The following is a 21,228-nucleotide window of genomic DNA, read 5'->3' on the forward strand; positions in this document are numbered from 1 at the left end:
TTTATTCATATATCCAATGTGTATGGGTGTTTTACCTGCATGTATAGCTGCTACATCTGCATGCCTGATCTCCTTGGAATTCAGAATAAGACATCAAATCCACAGAGACCAGAGTTACAGACAGTTGTAAACCTGAGTGCTAGGAACTGAACCCCAGTCCTCTGGAAGAACAGACAGTACTCTTAACTATGGAATCATCTTTCCAATCCAAAGCTACTTTCAATTTCTATCTCTGTTCTATACTATATAGGAAGCTATACATTTCTAAGATATCATCAAATTATTAATAGTGTTATCAGGTAAAAGGATAAAGCTAGGTAACTAACTTAAATGTGTATGTTTAGATTTCAGAAGGAAAAAACTGAAAAACACTCTGGAATTGAGAAAATGGGGTATTTAAAAAATGAATTGAGATCCACATAAGTCAACAACTTACATCCAGTAGTTTCTCCTCTGTGGTTTGGAAGTCAGAGTCTGGCATACTGAAAGTATATAAAGCCTCAGGCATGGTGTCAAAGCATACTGGTTTTAGCTTCGAAAGGACCTTGGCCAGTTTACTTTCCTCATCTGTTAAGTACAGACGGCAGTGCCACTTCACCTTCTAAGATAGGTCCCAGTATTAAATATAACCTCGAGGGCCAGGCCAGAGGGAACTTGGCCATGTGGCATCAGTGATGACAAATTCTTACAATCTTCATCAAGGGATCAGTAGCAGGTACTTGACCAGCTTCTAAGATACAACCCAGGGGTTATACCGGAGGGATGTGGGATGAAGTATGGGGATAGAGGACATACATGGGGAACGAGAGATACTGAGTTTGGTCAAACAGGACACAGCAGTGTCCCATTCCAAAGATGAAGAACACTATGGGTTGTCATCCCATGGACCCAAGAAAACAATGCACCAAGGGCAAACAGGGCTGTCACTGGTCTAATGGCAATTGCCCAGAGTCTTCTGTAACCACTGTAACTATCATAGCTGCAAGAAAGAAGGGAGAGAAAAATCTAGATACTGGCATTAGACAAGCGGAATTTCAATTCAAAATCAGTTGAAACCTCCCCCAGCTTAAATATCCCCTTATATCTCTTGCATATGAGTTCCCTTCTTCTCTAGTAAAATGGCAAACTGCCTTTGCCACTGAGAACTGACAAATCCCTCAGCACAGCGCCTGGCAGACTCACTGGTTCTGCAAATTTGATAGTCACAATGTTAAGGATGTCTACTGTTTCTGCACAGGAACCAAGAAGGCAGGATACAGGGTCTGCTTTAGGAGGCAGCCTAACTGCACAAGTGGAAGTTCAATTATGTCTTGAATGCCACACACATCTACTCTCAGTGCTGACTCCGTCGCTCATGCCTGTATTGTCTTGGACTTATGACTGATTTCTCCCCGACACAATTTCCTCTGGTGTAATAGAAATTGTGGTGCTTATCTTGCAGAGCTATCACTGAAATTCTAAAAAGTATTTAGAGAACACTAATCCATGATGCTCAGTAAACAGCATATCTTTTAGTTAGTAGCAACGCAAAGATATGCTCCAAATGCCTTAAGTTCAGGCGGCAGGTGAACACCCAGGCTCCTATGGGGAAGCTGCAGGCTCCTATCCCAACCAAGCCAGAGAGGCCACTCTCTGAAACCTCACTTTCTTGTAGCCCAAGATGTCCAGCAACCAGAAGAGCCCTAACTAGCTTTGGCTAGGTTCAAAACCACTCAGGACATAAATGGCCTAGAGAGGCAGTCTCAGACATCCTTGTAAAATATTTACCACAGTGCTCAGAACAAGACGTTTTAACTACCATCTCTCTATAATGTGGAGAACTGAAAAATGAACTGATTACAGTTAAAACTGGTTAAAATCCTAGGAGGGCAACAATATCCGGAGCAGGGCTGTCCCTGAATGTGTGGCTTTCCTGTAGATTCTGCTCCTCTAACTGGGCCAGCTTGTCTGGTGTCAGTGAGAAAGGATGTGCCTAAGCCTGTAGTGACTGATGTGCTGGGTGTGGGTGTGTGTGGGGTGTTATGCCCAGAGGGGCTCCCCCTTCTCAGTGGAGACAGGGAGGGAAGGGGAAAGGAGCTTTGAGAGGTGGCCACTGTGAGGAGAGGAGGCGGGGATATTGGACATAAGTTGAATAAATAAATTTTTAAAAAGTCCTAGGAGAGAACTTAATGTCAAAAACCAAACCAAACAAAACAAAAAACCATTAAGAAACATGAATACCTTCAAAGTTACACCTATCACATTGATGGCATCCTTCACCTGAGGATGGCTGGCACACTGTGCAAGCTCTTCACAGATCCAGATCCCAAGGGAGCAAATGGCGATGCATCTTTCAAAAGAGAAACAAAGGCAGGAAAAGGCTCATGAAATTCAATATATTTTAAATGACAAAATACTTTACATCTACTGATTCAAAGGAACAGCAATTACAGGTATATTAACAAATTATTTTTCTTGAGAGAAAAATTAAAAAACTTCCAGTGGGCCAGTTTTCAGGATAAACAAAATCACTAATGATGGTTAGTACTTAAATATTTCATGAAGCAAGTGGTGTATTTTCTGTTAAGTACCTCAATCCATGCCAACTACTTTTGTTGATTCAAAAACTGTTATTACATTTTAATAACAGATAGTTTTGAGAAGGAACATAAAGCAGGGATCTTAGATTATTGAAAATTTGGGTTTGTAATTGTTTTCCTTACAAAGTATATAGTACATACTTCAAATGTAAGACAAAGACTAAATTTGATTTTAAAGTGACTTTCAAAATAAATACATTTTCACTGTTATTTGTTCTAAACTCCATGCTAATATAAACTATTCTTCAAAAAATATGACTGTCTGTAATTAAAACAAGTTAGGGGGAAAAGAGTTATAGAGATTATTTGATAGATATAAGAACATTAACAAAAGATATTCCACAAGACCTTGGGCTGAAAAACTGAGTAGACAGTATTTTCAGCTTTTGAGGTGACATCAGCAGGGCATGAGGCAGGGCAGAGCATGTCAGAGGCACTAGAAGATTCAGTTATGGTTGTGTTACATTTGGACATTAAGACATCCAACTTGAGGTATCAAGTATAGCTAAACTTGGCTATACAATGAGTCATTAAAAAGGCCAGGCAAATAATCCGGAAATGACCAACAAGCATGTTTAGACTGACTAGAACCTGTTGCTGGGTCACTTACTATCCTGAGCTAAGCAGAGAAGGGGAGTTCATGTGGGGCTCAGGGAAGGTGCTGTGGCAGGAAGAAGGTGGATTATGTCTCGGGGGGGACATGTTGTTTGGAAAAAGGGAAAGATAAATTAACTTTAAGACTGCCAAATACCATATTAAAATTTAATAAACAGTCTATGAGAACTGAATGAAAATCTGAGACAATGAAATTGACTATGGAAAAGAAAATTAAACACCAATTTTTAAAAAGCATAACAAAAAGGCAGGAAACAAAGGTAATAAACAGGAGAAATGCTTAGGAGCTCCAACTCAAAATAAAATATTAAATAAGATGACAAACACCCAAAAGATCACTGGTAGTAACAAATACAAATGAATTAAAATTCCAGTTAAGAGATGAAGATCACACAACTTTATACAATCATAATATCCAGATACATATAGCTTTTGCAAAGGTTCTTTAAAGAGAAAACAGAAAAGTTATTTTTAAAAGATAAAAAGTATTATATAGTATGAAATCAGGAGCAGTTAAAGTGGTCTCTAAAATAAAACAAATCATCCATACAAACATAAATACATTTGATTCACTAGAGAGATAGGACAATGTCAAATGCCTATGCAACTAATAAGACAGCCTTTGACAGAAATACCAGAAAATAGATTAAGATACAACAGTGGGAAGCTCTTAACATAACTTTGGTAAGTGATAAATTAATAATAATGTTATTAATTATATTACAATTATATATACTTATATAATAATAACAATAATAATAACAACAGAGAAGAAATGCAGATTACGTGAAACATTGTAAAGTTACACCTAGAACAATATGCCTAATAATTAAAGAACAGTATATACATTCCCTTCTTTCTCCTTTTAAATATAGTATTTTTCATTTTTATTTTATGTTTATGGGTATTTTGCATGTATATCTGTAGTACATAAGGAGGCCAGAAAAGAGTACTGGATCATGTGGGACTGGAATTACAAATGATTGTGAACCACTATGTGGGTGCTGGGATCCAAACCCACATCTTCTGGAAGAACACCAGGTGCTTTTAATGACTGAACCATCTCTCTAGCCCCTATATACATTTTTTTTCAAGAATATATGAGCTATCGGCTAAAACTCACTATACATGGAGGCATAAAACAAACATAAATATTAACTTTAAATAAAATACAGTTTGTCATCACACATACATTTTGGTCTACACTATAATTGTTTGAAAGAAACGTAGCAATAAAAGATAGAACTAGAGGGTGGAGATGAGTCAGCAGTTACGAGCACTTGTTGCTCTTGCAAAGGACCAGGGTTCAGTTTTCAGGCCCAATATGGTAGCTCATATCCATGTATTAATCTAGTTTCAGGCAAATTACTAATTTATGTAAAATTTAAAAAATTCTAAAAAATTTTAAAAGACAGTAATAACCATATATTTGGAAATTAATAAAAAAGCACAATCCTATGAAGGAGTCAAAATAAAAAGTAGAGAAAACAGAATTGAAAATATTGCATATTAAAACTTAAAATTTTGCAAAAGTTAGCCCTTACCAATAAGCTCTTAACAATACTCATGTTAAAGGAAAAAAGTTAAAAACACACCAAGTATACATACTTTAAAAGTAACAAAAGAATAACATCACAAGTAGAAGAGGTTTAGAGCTCAAAGCTGGAAATAAAAACAAACGTAGAGAGGTAAGCAAAGACAAACACTCTTTGAAAAAAAAACTAGTAACGGTGACAAATCTAACAAGACTAGCCATACAACCAGAGAATACACAAGTCTTTAACAGCAAAGATGAAATGGACACATTCTTGAACACTTTTGCTAGTGAGATGTATGAGCACACGGGGATACTAATCCTACTGCTGTAAAAAGTATTCTGAGTGTGGAGAAGAAAAAGCCCGTTATGTGTTATGACCCTTTGGCCTGATATCCAAACAGGAAGAGGGCATGATGGGAAAATAACAGATGCTGGGTGTAACTTTCTGAACCAAAATTTATATACATCAAGGGGGGGGGGTATCTCATACCCAAGTTTAGTTTAATGTTAACAAACTGGTAATACACATAGCTTATGAAAATGGCAGACTAGGACAACTGGACTAGTCCATCTACTGAAGAAATACAAAAATTAACAAATGTAAAATCACAAGAGTGCAGGAGACAGTAAAGAGTTATAAGCCTCTGCTTTCCAATGTGCCTAAGGGTCATGACTTATGCAACTGCCTTGAGGCACTCACAGGCAGAAGTGGCCTGACAAGGTTGTGAGTTGAGTTTGAGAGAGGGATGCTCTCCTCTATCTGCATTCCCAGTATTGGCCTTCACCTTGAGAGGAGAGGTAGGGACTTCTTACGACAATTGGCCTAGAAAGTCGCCTATCTTGGTCACAGACTGTAGCAGTCTTAGATGCTTGGCAGAAGCACCCAAATGTTTCCACACATTGCCAAATGTCTCCTCAGGCACAAATCATCTGAAGTTCAGAATCTCTGCCTGAAACATACAGCTTTCATGAACTGCTGCTTTATCCTTCCTCCTTACTGAAAGCATCATCTATTTCTAATCTGTGTTTTCTTATGTGAAAGACAGTGTACTCTATAATACTCTTCATCTTACCTTTTTCACGTGTAATGATGACATTTTAAGCAGCCAAGCATAGCAACTTTCTGACACAATGCTTACTATACATTTCAGTGTGGGTGTGAGAGAAATATAAAGGAGTTTTAAAAACATTAACTGTTTATACACAAATGTGCATCTTAAAATTCTAACATAGTTTACCTCTTGTTCATCATTTACCTTGCACATTCATTTGGTTCCTCGGTAGCATTCTTCAGTAAAATATTTATGAGGTAATGCTAAAAACACAAAATTCAGTAAATGAAAATTTGATGTCATTGTTGGTTTCCCGCATGTGCTGACCATGTCACAGGCACCCTGGAGCTAGCAAAAGGCCAGGGAGTTCGGGTAGCCCTTCCTTCAGGGAGAACTTGGCTCACCTCAGCAAGTGCCTCCCTGGGTAAGCGAGCCAACCTGCAGCACAGCATTTCTAGGGATCCAGTGGAAATCAAGCAAAGCATCTGAGACTTCCAGATAGGAAAATCTCCATTTTATTTTGATTGGATTAGACACTGTACATTGAATTACAGATTATAATCAGGTATTATGGATTGATTGACTGACGTGGGGACTTTCTGTTTGCTTCAAAAGCCAGCTGAGAACAAAAAAAGATTCTTACTTTTATTTCCCAAGAAATAATTTGGAATTTCAGGTTATTAGTAGCATTTAATCAGGCCAGCAATGGGATTGAATATTTAGCTTACTGGAATTATTTCTTATAAATTCATTTGCTCCACTAATGCAGCGTAACTAAGCTAACAGAATTATTACAAATGATGATTCATTACAGAATTATGATCCCTAGGAACGATAAACAGATCTAATAAAAAAACACCAGAGGAACAGAGCTATCAGGTCTAACTGTAATATGCTATGAATGTGATACATTCACAGTTTATACAATGCATTTCTGAAAACAACTACCAAAGCTTTCAAAAGATACAGCAAATGTCAGGGGAAAGTAGGTCAGTGCATAGGATGGAAGACACAGTGATGTAGCTCCAGCTGTAGATTCTAAACTCAAGACTCAGTTATGTACCTTGATGTCTTCAGCTCCCGTGACGACATCACTCCCTTCTGGCACTGACTGCAGCAGAGGGATCTCCTGGTAGGTATTTGGGAAGCAGACAAGGGAACCAAGGAGAGTGAGTGCTTCTGAACGGGGTGCCTGCACACAAGGAGGGAAACATCAAGTTTCTTACACAGCCAGAAGCTGGAGCCTGTTTTACTTTGTTCTGGTTTTGAGAGGGAATCTTTTATCATTTTTCCTTCTGGGTATAAAGTGCCAAAGTATCTCTGGTTATTTTCCTGGTGGATGTTTAGGCAAGAGAAGTTTGCCTAGATGAAAACACAAATTTCCATCGAGCAGAAAGCATCTCTACATGTGATAAACAAGTGCTATAAAACTGTTCTACAGCTCATTCATATAGACTCAGTCAGAGTTAGAAAGGCAAATGGCTGTCATGGCTGCTTTAGATAATTTTGGAGTTCATGATCTTGAAAGAGCAGGGCAATGAGAACAACCTAACATTATTTTTCAAGTAAAAAGCAAGGGCATTCATAAGGAGGGGAGTTGGAGGTAGTCATCCAAAGAGAGGTGGGGGAAGTGATACCAGTTAGGAATGGAGCTGTAGCATCAGAGATAAAGTCAATATGCAATGCTTTGCCTAGTTTTTAAACATGAAGGTTTGGAGTGAATACTGTGAGCTGCTGAAGATGGTTAACATCAGGCATGGTGAGTACTTTGGCTAATGGCTTCCAAGGTACACACCCAGTGGATACCACCAGTTTCAGTCTCATCTGACCTCAGAGGCATCTGACATGGTTCACAGCTCCTTTGCAGTACAAGCACTATTACCATGTGGCTTCTGGGATACTTCTGAAGAGACCTAAGCGTCTCCCTTGATGGAACTGCCCATTTCCTTACGATTAACATTAGGATGTTGGCTGTAGCTCTTGCCCTCTTCACTCACAGAGCTATACTCAATCCAAGAGCAAGCTAGACCTGGGGCTCCCTGCTGTGTGCTGTTATACAGTAATCCTCAGCATGTTTGCACCAAGGTTTTTGTTCTGCTACTGCTGGACATTTGGACTGCTTCTAGCTCTGGCTGTTAACTATTGCTGCTATGTAGAACCTTCCACAGATTTCTTTGTTGATTTGTTCCTGTGCACGCATTTATTTCTCTTTCCGGTTGCCTGAGCAAGCGGGGATACTTAACATTCATAGTTAACTGTGATACCAGAAAACCAGCTGAGCAGGTGTGTTCCGACCAAGTACCTCTCTCACCAGGTGCACAGCTTTAAACCTCACATTTACACAGAAAAGTAATTCAAAGAACCACTCTTTTTATATAACTGCTATATTCATATTCTCTCCATTTAAAATGTTATTTTGGAAAGCTGTTTTTTTTTCTTTAGCATTTTATGAAAGTATGATAGGTAAAATTATATACACTTAAGAAAGTACCCCCACAGGAGTCAAATTTCAGATATCCTGCACATCAGATATTATATTATATTATAATTCATAATGGTAGCAAAATTACAGTTATGAAATAGCAACAATTTTATGGTTGGGGGTCACCACAACATGAGCATCTGTATTAATGGGTTGCATTGTAAGGAAGTTTGAGAAGGATGGATTTAAAGGAGATAACATATATATATGTATGTATATGGATAAAAGCACACATAATGTAAAATAAAAGCTATAATTAAGCTTAATTAACCCATCTACCGTCTCAGATAGCTGTCCCTTTTCATGGAGGAACATTCTCTTGACAAATTTCAAGTTTATACTACAATACTTTTAAGTACGATCATGATGTTGTACAGTAGAGGAGGTCTCAGAAACTTACCAAAACTTTCTACATTTTGATCAACATTACCCATTTACTTCCCAGCCCTTGGCAAACACCAGGCTCCTCTGTTTTGGTCATTTGACTTTTAATATTTCACATGTCTCAGAGATGATGCAGGCCCATGCCTGGCTTATTTCCTAGGCAAAGTGGCTTCTGGAATCACTCATGTTGTCAAAGATGACAAGATTTCTTTGTTTTGAAGGATGAAGAATATGCTATTGTATGTGTCACATTTGTTCATCCACATGTACACAAAGTTAAGTTGTTACTCTAACTTATTAACTAGGAATGATGCTGCATAGAGCATGAGGGGCAGTTTTCCCTTGAACATGATGACTCTACTTCCTGGATCACTTAATGGTTTTACTAATTTTAAAAGGTCATTCTATTTTCAACAATAGCTGTACCAATTTACATTCCCACCAAGATACAAGGATTCCTTTTCCTTTATATCCTCAACACCAACTCTTAACAGTGGAAATTATTATCTTGTGTTTTAATCTGCATTTCTGATTAAAGATGTTAAGTAATTTTTTATATGCCCATTGACCAATTTATGTCTGGAAGGCTACTTTAAATAGCTCACATATGCAGAAGACCCATGTCCACAGGAATCATCACCATGTGTGGCGTAGCATAAAGGGCTGTAGCACACTCTACAGAAATCCTCCTGACAAGTAAGAACATTCTAATGAAGTATGATTCTCCTGCCCATGTCCTGTAAATTTTTTCACGCCAACTTGCAGGCTTAACATTTAACAAGAAGGTTCTTTAAAGATGATTTCCTCCAATTCAGAAATAACCAAGTGGGGAAAGTTGGTATCTTAAAGAAATTGGACATTTTTCTTTCTTATTTTTTTACTTTTCTCATTCCTCTCTCTTGTTCTTGTCTCCCCCCTTCTCTTTACTTTCTAATTTAGCCTCAGAAGAAGATATTAGGGCATGAAAATATGAGCACAAATTATCAATTTTACAAGTATTAGCCACCTCCAATAGAAAGTGAGAAATTAACCATGTATCAGACAAAATTTAGAATCCTGACTACTCATACTTACTTCATGTAAATCCCTGGTAAATCAAAATATCATCGTCTTTTTATCTCAGTGGTAGTTTAACATACAAGAGGCCCTAGATTTGATCCCAAATCTAGAACCACAAAATTCTATTTATTTCTATGAGTTTCACAATAACTAAAACTAAATTTAACAAAACAACAACACATTACTTCAAACAAACACTTCAAATTCTCTCTTTATGGCATTTATAACCATAATGTTATTTACTAGAGAATACTAATAAGTATTTGTAAGATATGCCCTGCTTTTGTGTAAATGTGTTGACATATTAGTGGGGATATGATTTCTCACACTTTGGCCTTTTGATGAAACGCCCTTCCAGTACCAGTATGTCATCTGATCCTACAATTTCACAGATCAGCTGCCAGGGTATCTACTCTGAGAGCCCAGTTTCACATCGTACTAATGAGTCAACACCTGTTAAGAGTGGAGAAATCTGAGCCTTGTTAGCAATTGTGAAGTCTCCCAGGAGCTGGGATGCTGAACATTGTCATACTCACCGCCAACATGTCTGTACTGAGGACCCTGGCAGCAGCAGTGATAAAGTCCCCCACCAGCATTGAGAAGCCAGGCAAACCCAGGGAGAAAAAGCGGGGTGAGCAGTTTTTTATGATGGTGTTTAAGATATCCTGAAAACGAAAATAAGGAAACACAACTGTAATGTTAAGAACAAAATTCCAAAGTGGTTTCTTTGTATGACTACCATTAATAAGACAGCAGAGCACTGTGTGAGGATTTTGTTCAGAAGAGTGCAGGGGATACATAACTCCAATGGTTCTCATACATATCTTTTGGTAAAGGGAATGAAAAAACCAAAAGCCACACTGACACTGGGGCTAGCTAAACATCTGTCCTGTATTCCATTCGACATGGGCTCCTTGAACAGGTGTGCCAAGATAGACATATAAATAAAACTTGCAAACATCTGTCAGTAGAATAAAAACTGGGCTCCTTCTTTAGCTTCAGTCCCCAGAGGTTAGAGCACGCTGTTAGAAAAGCTGATAGGCAAAGGGATGGACATGACCGCTCCTGGGAGTTTCAGGCACTAAGAAATGGGAATATGGGTAGTGTTAAGGTAATGGTGTAACATGCATGAGACTCTAAGGTCAGGGAGTTCCCACAGATCTGATGTGCACAGGAGGTGCAAACACAAAGCCAACAGCAGCCATTTGCCAGAGCTCGGCACCAGGAGCATCTCCCTGACAGCTCTCCATCCTGTATCTATAATAGAATCCTGTGGAGGGCTGGCTGGCCCCCAATCCCCAGTCCCTCATTTCTGCCTCTGTGGTGGATCAGATCCACCACAGGACAGTATTCACACCATTATGGTCAGGTTCCCCTCTAAAGCCATCTGTGTGAGTATGTGCATGTATAAATGGGATTAGTATGAAAACTACAATCTTCTTTTGCACAGATTCTAGCCAGGCATACAAATCAAAACCACATGCTGAAGTACTTTAGTTATGTGACTTGCCGTAGTGCAACTAATAGTGTCAATGTTCAAGTAAATAGCAAGACGGAAGAAGCTTGGATGTCAGTGTGGCTGCCTCAGTAAGTCCTGACTTAACTATTAAACCAGAGCAAAGCATAGCAACATGCTCATTTCCAAAGTTATCTTAGGCCCCTCATAGAAAGATTCGCCTCATTTCACAACTTGTCTTCTTCTTTTTTTTTTTGTTTTTTTGTTTTTGTTTTTGTTTTTGTTTTGGTTTGGTTTGGTTTTTCGAGACAGGGTTTCTCTGTATAGCCCTGGCTGTCCTGGAACTCACTCTGTAGACCAGGCTGGCCTTGAACTCAGAAATCCGCCTGCCTCTGCCTCCCAAGTGCTGGGATTAAAGGCGTGCGCCACCACCGCCCAGCCACAATTTGTCTTCTTAAACACACCTTCCATGTGCTCATATAACATTTTCCCAAGACATGTTTTCTTACAGCAGATACACTTAACATTAAATAATACTATTTACATGATTCAAATGAGCATATAATACTCAATATATTAGTGCTCGCTTATGATAAGTAGTTTACTTAAAACTTGAAATTTTGGCATTTCAGTGGACTTTTTCTTACACAAAAATAAATGGATATATATGATTTATAGATAAAAGATGAGACACGTAAATATGTGATAGAAAAATATAGGTAGATAGGTATAGATAGATAGGTATAGGTATAGATAGATATAAATACAGATATAGATATAGATATAGATATATAAAAGGAAGGGGTAGGAAAAAGAACCCTAAACCAAGATTTCTTCCCTGTTAATATTTAAGCCTGCTTTAATCACATCCTGCGATACACTTTAGGGTCCATATCAGCCAAGACAAACATTCTCTGGGCTGAGCAGATGGATGCTGCAGGTTAGAAACCGTGTAGTAGACTCACGCTGCAGGACTGGAACAAAAGATCTACCTTTTTCATAATTAAGCCTCTGATTAATGCCCTGGGCTCCTCACCACACACCTGTAATTACTCACAGAGGTATGCATTGTGCTGGGGCCTTGTCTCAGAATATCAGGCATCAAGCTTTCCAGCAGCAGATGGAAGCACATTTCTGTTGACATATGCTGCAATGAATGGATTCGTGCAAACCTGGCTAGCAAGGTACCAGAATGCCATGCATCTGAAGATTAATAATGCAAACAGCCATGATGTTAGCTTTGTTATGTTTGCGTTAATTCCATCTGCTGAGATGGGGAGTTAAAACCCTGAAGCCTAAGGGTTTTAAAAACCTTTAGCATTTAGCACACACTAAACTCAAATGAGCCATTTTCACCACTGGAATTCAGAATTTTTGGTTTAAAGATGATTTTCTGGAATAGGTTTGTGGGGACTGGGAATTGAATAATAAGCTGAAACCATAGTTTACAAACTTGCTTCATTGGTGAGTATGCAGAAAGACTTAGGGAAAACCATACACTCAGAAACTACAAAATTGTCACTGGTGCTAGAGATAGCAGAGACAAAGTAGTTGAGATAAAGTCACAGGGCTCACCCAGTCCCTGGACCAGGGCCAGTGACTTCAACCGAACCTGCTTCTATGGGCAAAGAGATGGGAAAAAGAGGGACAATGACAGATGGCAAGCCTGCCCTACTTTACCACCCACGTAAGACAGAGCCTGGAGGGAAAGTGTGCCTTTGCTATAGTCACTACGGACAGCACTGGGGTAGGGTTAATTCGGGGGTTAAAGAGGGGGCCATATGACCAGTCAGCCAAATTACCACCACATGCTGGCTTACTTTGCTTATCTACACTGAAATGGAGCAGTCCAAAGGGTCTATCTTTGAGATAACACTTTAAAATTAGGAGTAGCCACATGGCACTCAGGAGAGCATCTGCCATCCATGTTCCCAAAAGAGGACCGCCCATGGTGAGCTCCACTCATTTCTAACTCATAGAAAATTTGTTCTTTCACCCCATTCCTTCACCTCAAGGTATTAAAATCAATCTTTGAAAATACAAAATAAATTCCTTCATGTTCTGATAGTTTATATAGCCTACAGAGCTTTCTATATGAACAAGACAGAATGGCATTCACCACACACCCATCCCACCAGGGTTGGTCCCCACGCCCTTTGTAGTAGCCTCTCTGTAAAGCAAGCAGAATTTGCCTAGTACATTTCTTCAACATGACTCACATTTTTGAAACTTAAAATTATACTAGAAAACAATTACTCTTGTCAGAAACAAAAAATACTCCTTAAAAACAATAAAATATTAACAAGCAAATGATGATGAATTTTTTGTAAAAACATCACTAGCTGCCAGCTCTTACTTTGAGATAGGCACTTATCTTTAAAATGGAGGTTTACAATGTCATAGGGCCAACAACTGTGGTTGTACCAACTCTACCTGGCCTGAGATAGTCTTGAGGATAGGTTGTGATGAGCACAGAGGCTGTTAGTCTCATCAAATGATTCCTTCTCTCAAAGCTGACTCTAATGTAACCACTGTTAGGAAATTTTCTCTGTGTTCAAACTCTCCCTGTGAAAAACTCTAAGACTGAGGCCACAAGGCCTGGATTAGATACTATGGGCCACTCCCAAAGCAATGTGTTTCTCTCTTCCCTAAATGAGATGACTCCTCCTTAATGAGCAGTAGGCAGTGGGATGTAGGTATAAACAGATGTTTTATGGAGGCTTTCAAAGTACAGAAGTAAACAGTGCCAGCAATGTTTTTCAAAATGAAGAATTTTTACTCCATAGAAGTTACTTCATAGCTTCAGTCAATATTAGTTAGTTAGTTAGTTAGTTAGGTTTTTTTTGTTTGTTTGGTTTGGTTTGGTTTTTTGTTTTGGTTGGTTTGGTTGGTTTTGTTCTGTTTTTTGAAACAAGGTTTCTCTGTGTAACAGCCCTGACTGTCCTGGAACCCACTTTATAGACCAGGATGATCTCAAACTCACAAAAATCTGCCTACCTTGGCCTCCCAAGTGCTGGGATTAAAGGTGTGCACCACCATGCCGGCCCCCAATAATTACTGAATGAATATTTTAATGATCTACTGAGGAAGAGTATTTTTTTTAAAAAAAATTCAGAGATAACACAGAGAAGTTACTTTGATCATCTATTACCCCAGAAATTAAAAAGCTCTAGAAATCAGTACCCTAAGACAACCCCTTTAACAAGCAATGAGAGACTGTGTATGTAACTTGGGGGTAAAATGGAAATAAATTTGGGGACACAACCTTTACGTTTTCTAAGCTTTATCCTTTTGAGGAATTCTAGAACCTAACTCAAACAAGTGAGTCTGGTAGTAAGATTGGATTTTTTTCTGTACCTTCTAAACAGACTAAACAAGTAGTGAAGCTAAACAGCAGGCTCAGTGGTACATGCAGTCTGGAACAGGAATCAGGTTTATTCTTTAAGTAGACTAGGATGGAGCAGACGAACCTTGTTTTTTCTGGAAAGAAACCACCCTGTGAACTGTTGCCACACAGTGAACAGGACACACACTGTATTTTCCCATTTTAGTGAAAGGTCTATGTGCAAACTCCATGTTGAGTGCAAAAGCCAGACTGTAAGATGATAATTGTGCCTTTGTAGCTTATCACAAGGTCCAGGCTTATGAGAAAGCAACTGGTGAGAACATCTGTCTCTTATCACTGATCTTGCAAAAAATCAGGTAATTCAAATAGAGGCGTGTTGTTTCCTCTCCTCCAAAGCACAGTTCTATAAACACAAACTACATCCAGCTCCTCAAATGAATCGCTTTAATTGAATGCTATGTACACAGTAACTGGAAAAACTATAAGTGATAAGGAAAACATATGGTGACGGCGGCACAAATTGGCTTACTCATTCTGCACAGGGCTGCTTCTTTAGTTCTCTTATAATTGACCTTTAGAACGATAAATGTGTAAAATAATTTTGTTTATTACAGCTCTAAACCTTCCAACAATTACATGAAATGAAAATTTAAAAGGAAGGATTTCTTCTGGAAGCATTTCCATTGTTTACATAATTGCACAGCTATAATTTAGTGCTTGTGTTGTTATGGAAAGCAAAAAAAAAAAAAAAAAAAAGGCCATTACTTGCTATTTCAATACAAAATATTGTATAGTAGTGTCAGAAATGGGGGCAAATGTTCACTTTACCACAGTGTAAAATGGATTAACCCTACACAACTAACATCGCAACATAGTGCTTTCAAAGCCCACTGAGCAGAAGCCACGTCCTCCCTTTGCTGGAGAAGCTGCCCTGTGCTCTCTCACAATCACGTGTATATTTTTCACTTACTATTTGCTCATGACCCAGCAGATGATGGCTGTAACACAATAGCCAGCCATCTGTCTCCCAGCCTTTCCTTGGAGGACTTGCGCCTGCTTCTCAAGAGCAAACAGATCTGGTTATCCCATCTAAAGTCACTTAGGCCCTCTGTGAGGCTAAGCAGTCATCAAGAAATAAAATACGTGTGTGCAAAATCATTTAACTCCTCATTTGACTTTTCCTTTTAAGAAATGTTATGCAGTGAAATGATTTCATTGTGCCTACTTATCTCGTATAGACCACAGGAACTTTTTATTTGGTAACATTTGTGTATCCCAATAATCTGGTTAGTTACAAGGACAAGATTCGCCCCACAATTGGAAATTATAAAACTATATATGACTACACAGGAATAGTTTTCACATTAAGTGTGGATATAATTTAAATTAACAACAACCACAATCACAACCTGTTAGTACCTTTAGGACATATTTCTAAGTATCAGCCTGATGCAGTTTTCCTAACAGATCAGACGCCTTCAAATTCCAGACCTGATCCTTTCTTCTCTGCTAGTGGCTCTCTGCTCCTTCTGCTGTGTACAAGAACATCCTTTTACAGACAGACAGTAAGCTGCTAGCTGACCTCTGATGACAAAAATAAAATCTTGGTCACTATGCACATCCTCCCGCTGCCGCCCCCACCCCACCCCCACCCCGCCAAGGCATAGTTAAACATGGCACCAGTATGAAACTGCAAATTACTCTCAAGATCTGAGTCAAATAATGCATGGTATACACAGGTTCTCTGTGTAAATGGCCAAGGGAGATGCAATTTATTTGGAGAAAAGCAGCAGGTTTTCAAAAATCTGACTTCTGTGGGTGTGACTATGGTACTCGAGGCCCAGAGAAACAGGACATAAGAGAGTAATTGGGCTTAGTGGCTGAGACTCAAAGACTCCTTTAGCTCTGTGCCCTGAGGACCACTGTGCCATGGAGTTTCCAGGACAGTGGCATGCACAAGCAGAAGGGAAGTGGGGTGTATTAAAGACACTTCTTATGGCAGAGAACTCCTCTGCCAGTAGCTCAGTAATGTGTGGACTGGACCCCAGATAGCCTGCAAGCCCAGAGGAAGCATTTCTTTGAAGCTTGTTTATGTTTGCATACCAACTAACCCCTCCCTCATCTGCCAAGGAAAGCTCTGCCTGTCTTTGAAAAGCAAGACCCAGTGGGTTTGAAACACTATATATGACTTTATTTTATAATAGAGTTGGAAAGTCACCAGCCCTGTCCAACTGCTGCTTCTTTTTGCTATTTGTAACAACTTTATTAAATACTTCATATGTAATAAAATCTAACCTATAATGTGTACAAAATAGCTTTTAGTCCCAGAGTTAAGCAAACATCACCACTATCTAACTTGAGAACGTTTTTCATCGCTCCCAAATGAAACTCAATGTCCATTAGCAGCCACTCCCTGCTTTCAGTCTCCATTTACCTGGCAACCACTAATCTGCCGTCTGTCTCTGGATTTGCTAGCTCTGAACATTTCAGAATATGGAATATTACAGTGTGTGGCACTTATATCTGGCTTCTGCCACTTAACGTGTTTTTAAGGTTTATCCCATTTTAAATTTTGTTTTTGTTTGAGATAATGTTCATGTAGTCTAAGTTGTAAATAGTTGAGGCTGGCCTTAAATTCCTGATACTCTTCTGCCTCTGTCTCAGAACTGCTGGGATTATAAGCATGAGTTAACATGTCTGGCATGAGTCTTTATAAAAATAATATTATATTGTGTCAATAGTCATCCTTTTATCTTTTATTTTTGAGACTGGGTTTCATGTAGCCAAAGGCCCAATAATCCTCTTGCCTCAGCCTTCTGAGGGCTAGGATGTCAAGTGTGAGCCCCACACCTGCCGTGTTTATTACTGAATGAGCTGGGTGAGTGTGTGCTGTTTCTACCTTGGTACTTGTCCACAGTGGCACTCTATGAATCTCTGTGGCCAGCTCCTTCATAGTGGAACTGCCGCTTCTGAGAACTGTGTGTTTACATTTTGAGGGACTGTTTCTCATAAGCACTTTCTCTACTTTATATTCTCATCAGGAAAGTTCAAGGATTCCAATTTCTCCCAATCTTGTTATAATTATTTTCCCTTTTAACAAAATTACCTTAACAGCCACCTTAGTGAGTGTGAAGTGGTACCTTGTGGTTTTGATTTGCATTTCTCTGTGACTGATTATGCTCAACATCATTTCCTGTGCTTGTGAGCCATTTTGATGTCTTCTTTGAAGATATTTTAGTCTATTTAAGCTCTTCATTCTTTTATATTTGGACCATTGATTTGCTACTGAGCTGTGATGCTTTTTCCTATATTCTGGCCAGGAGACTTTCATTGGGCATGTGATTTGCAAATATTTTCTGCCATTCTGTGAGTTATCTTTTCACTTGCTAGATATGTCCTTTGATGCATGGTAGATTTTAATTTTGGTAAAGGACAATTTATATTCTCCCCCTTTCTTTTGCTGCTTGTTATTTCCAAGACTTTAAAGTCAATTCCAAGATAGTCACAATTTCCTGCTTTACTTTCCTCTAAAAACATTATAGTTTTAGTTCTGACTTATCATTTAGACCACTGATCCATTATGAGTCAAATTTTGCATTTAGTATGAGGTTGAGATAAAGGCTAATTTCATCGTGTGTGTGTGTGTGTGTGTGTGTCTGTCTGTCTGTCTGTCTGTCTGTCTGTGCTTGTTGTATGTGCAGTGTGTCACATACATGTGCATGGGTAAGTGTGTTTATGTACATGCACAGAGACCAGAGGAGACATTAGGTGGCCTGCTCTATCACTCTGTCTTCCTGTCTAGAGACAGGGTCTCTCACACTAGCTGCAAGCAAGTCCCAATGATTCTCTACTGCCCAGTTTTTTACAAGGGTACTTGAATCTGAACTCAGATCCTCATGCTTGCACGGTAAGTACTCTTACTAAATGAACCAAGCTTTTACTCAACACCTACTTTTATTGCTTTCTAGGTAGATGTTCAGTTGTTCTAGCGCCACAAGAAAAAAAAAAAATCACATCTTTCCCACTGGATTAATTTTGCACCGACAGCAAAAATTAGTCAATCATAGACACAAGTTTCCTTCCATACTTTCAACTCTATTTTATTGCTCTATATTAACTATTTAATAATACTATACTATTTTTTGTAAGTTGTAAAACCAGAAACTATAATTTCATATCGTTCTTAAAATATTATTTTGCCCATTCAGAACTCTATAATTCCATATGAATTTTAGGATCAGCTTTTATATTTCTGCAAAAGAGATCATTGAAATAATAAGGTTTGTGTAATCTGTAGATCAGCTTTGAGAGCATTGTCTTTAGGGCTAAGAATATGGGATATTTTCCATTTGTTTATATAGGTTTTAGTGTTCAATAGTAGCATGCATATTTTGTGATGTTCATATATTATACTTGCTTGGATAAGTTTATCTCCATAAATTTCAACTTTTGAGACTACTATAAAAGGAATTATCATTTTATTCATTTCCTTTGTAAAATTTCCATTGCTGATATCTAGAAACACAATATGGTGGGTGCTTATATATTAACCTTGTATTTTATAAATTTACAAAATTAACTTATTAGCTCTAATAACTTGTATATATAATATATTATATATAATATTATATATATATATATATATATGAGTTTTCTAAATACAGACATAAATTCAGAGTTCTTTCTTTACAGACCATATTTTTTATTTCATTTTCCTATTTACCTATCCTAAACAATTAGAAGACTCCAGAGAGCTAGGGGCACAGTTAATTTTGGTTATAATCTTGACTGGATTAAGAGGCAATAGAATGTTAACAAAGCACAATTTCAGGCCAGTCAGTGAGGCATTTCCACGGAGAGAAGCTTATCTCCCCAACTGAAAATGGGGAAAGATAAAGTGAGCTGAGAGCCAGTATGTTTTCCTGTTTCCTATTAAACCACAGACTACCATGCTGTTCCTGTCACCATGTCTTCCTAGTCACCAGGGACTGTATTTCTCTGAACTGTGAGCCAAAATAAATTCTTCCTCTTTTACATATTTGGTCTCAGTAATGAGAAAAGTAACTGACAGGACACTTGGGATCAGAGGTGGGGAAAACCAACATCCTTGATTTGTTCTTTATCAGTAGGGGACATATAGTCATTTAAAATGGGAATGTTTTATCTCTTTGGTGGGAAGACAGCCAGAGACTCTGATGTGGCATCTAAACCCAGACAAACTTGTATTCAAAATAGTTTTGAAGGATAGCAAATTAGTGCTTTCCACAAGAATGTATACAGCATTGTGATATCAGCAGTACCAAGACAGAGTTTATCTTCTATCACTTGACCTAATTAATTCCCTTAGTTCTAGTTCTCAGTCACATGAACCAATCATAAAACTCCTTAATCCTGACCAATGCAACACCATTGTTTACTGCTCATGGATCTGGAGGTTGATGCTGTCTTTCATGTGTGCCTCCTATAATAGGCAGGTTATATCCTGCTAGGAAAGACGATAGAATCTTTATATTTCCTCAAGATGATGAAAACTGTTGAGAGTCATGGAAAGAAGTGACTTACAAGATGCACAAATAGGACCTTGAAGTAATTGGCCTACTAATATAATGACTATCTCAATTGTCACTTTGATAAGCCTCAAATCCACAATTCTGCAGTTTGTCCAACAGGTGCCTTAATGAGGCTGATGGAAATGCAGAATAGCAGTTATTAACTCTTTACCTGAGACCTCAGAAAATAAGGACTGTGGAAAGCTGTTGGCAACAAATGACAGCAGTAGGAGGACTTGGCTGTATCATTGTCTAAACACTAGAAGTGGATGCAGCCTGACAAAAGAAGACTAGACATGATGGTCAAAGCTGAGGAAAGGTTCATGAAGGCAGTCACTTATATACTGTCAAGGAAATCTCCTGGCTTGGAAAGCAGGGTAGGAGGCTGGAAAGATACTTGCTCTTTGGGAGATAACCAATTGCTTGTTTCAGTCTTTGACTTCTTTTACTGACTCCTGTGGAGCCTTCTAATGCTCTCCAGAGGAGGCAAAAGCAAATGGTCACATGACCACTATCACAGATGACAGGATGGTTAAAAATGCATTTTAATAAACAAAAAATGCATTTTGATTCATTACCATATAAGCAATAGGATTAAGATAAAATAGGGCTGAGAATGGCAGTATATGTCTTTAATCCCAGTACTCAGGGGCAGAGGTGGGTGGGTTTTTAAGAATTTGAGGCCAGTCTAGCCTACACAGTGAATTCCAGGCTAGCAAAAAATACATAGTGAGACCCCCATCTCAAAAAAAAAAAAAACCTAACAAACAAAAATAATTGACAAAATAAGAAAAATAAGCCACATAATTAATACAGGTCCTTATTAAACAGACAGTTGACTGTTTCTACTGTCTCAGGAATACCTCAGTCTCTGTTTTTAGATGTTATAAGGGACTATCGGATTGTGCATATTGTTAACCTCAGCACTATGTGACCTTAAAATGGCATTTATGAATGTGATACAGGTCTTTTAAGAGGAAATGAATAGATCCCTTAAAGAAATCTATAAAAATACAAACAGTAGAAGAAAATGAAAAAAAAAAAAAAAACAGTTCAGGATCTGAAAACAAAAATATAAATCAATAAAGAAAAACCAAACAGAGGGAAATGGAAAACTTAGGAACTAGGACAGTAAGCTCAGAGGTAATTCACACCAACAGAATAAAAGA

The 21,228-nt window shown here is 38.3% G+C and overlaps 1 protein-coding gene across 7 annotated transcripts in view; it reads right to left on the reverse strand.

Moving 5' to 3' along the window:
- Positions 1 to 21,228, reverse strand: part of Ralgapa2 (Ral GTPase activating protein catalytic subunit alpha 2) — a 271,068-nt gene that overhangs the window by 105,297 nt on the left and 144,543 nt on the right. For 6 of the 7 annotated variants that reach the window (XR_013108860.1, XR_013108861.1, XR_013108862.1 and 3 more), the window contains 4 exons: positions 10,245 to 10,373; positions 6,847 to 6,975; positions 5,988 to 6,046; positions 2,221 to 2,329 (listed from right to left, as the gene is read on the reverse strand). Coding sequence is in view for 3 of the 7 variants with exons in the window: in XM_076929914.1 (XP_076786029.1) it covers positions 2,221 to 2,329; positions 5,988 to 6,046; positions 6,847 to 6,975; positions 10,245 to 10,373 (426 nt within the window). In the remaining 4 variants the exon portion in view is untranslated. The remainder of the gene's footprint in view (positions 1 to 2,220; positions 2,330 to 5,987; positions 6,047 to 6,846; positions 6,976 to 10,244; positions 10,374 to 21,228) is intronic. The other variant, XR_013108863.1, reaches the window with a different exon arrangement.

This window comes from Arvicanthis niloticus, chromosome 2 (assembly GCF_011762505.2).
Source record: "Arvicanthis niloticus isolate mArvNil1 chromosome 2, mArvNil1.pat.X, whole genome shotgun sequence".
Classification (NCBI taxonomy): domain Eukaryota; kingdom Metazoa; phylum Chordata; class Mammalia; order Rodentia; family Muridae; genus Arvicanthis; species Arvicanthis niloticus.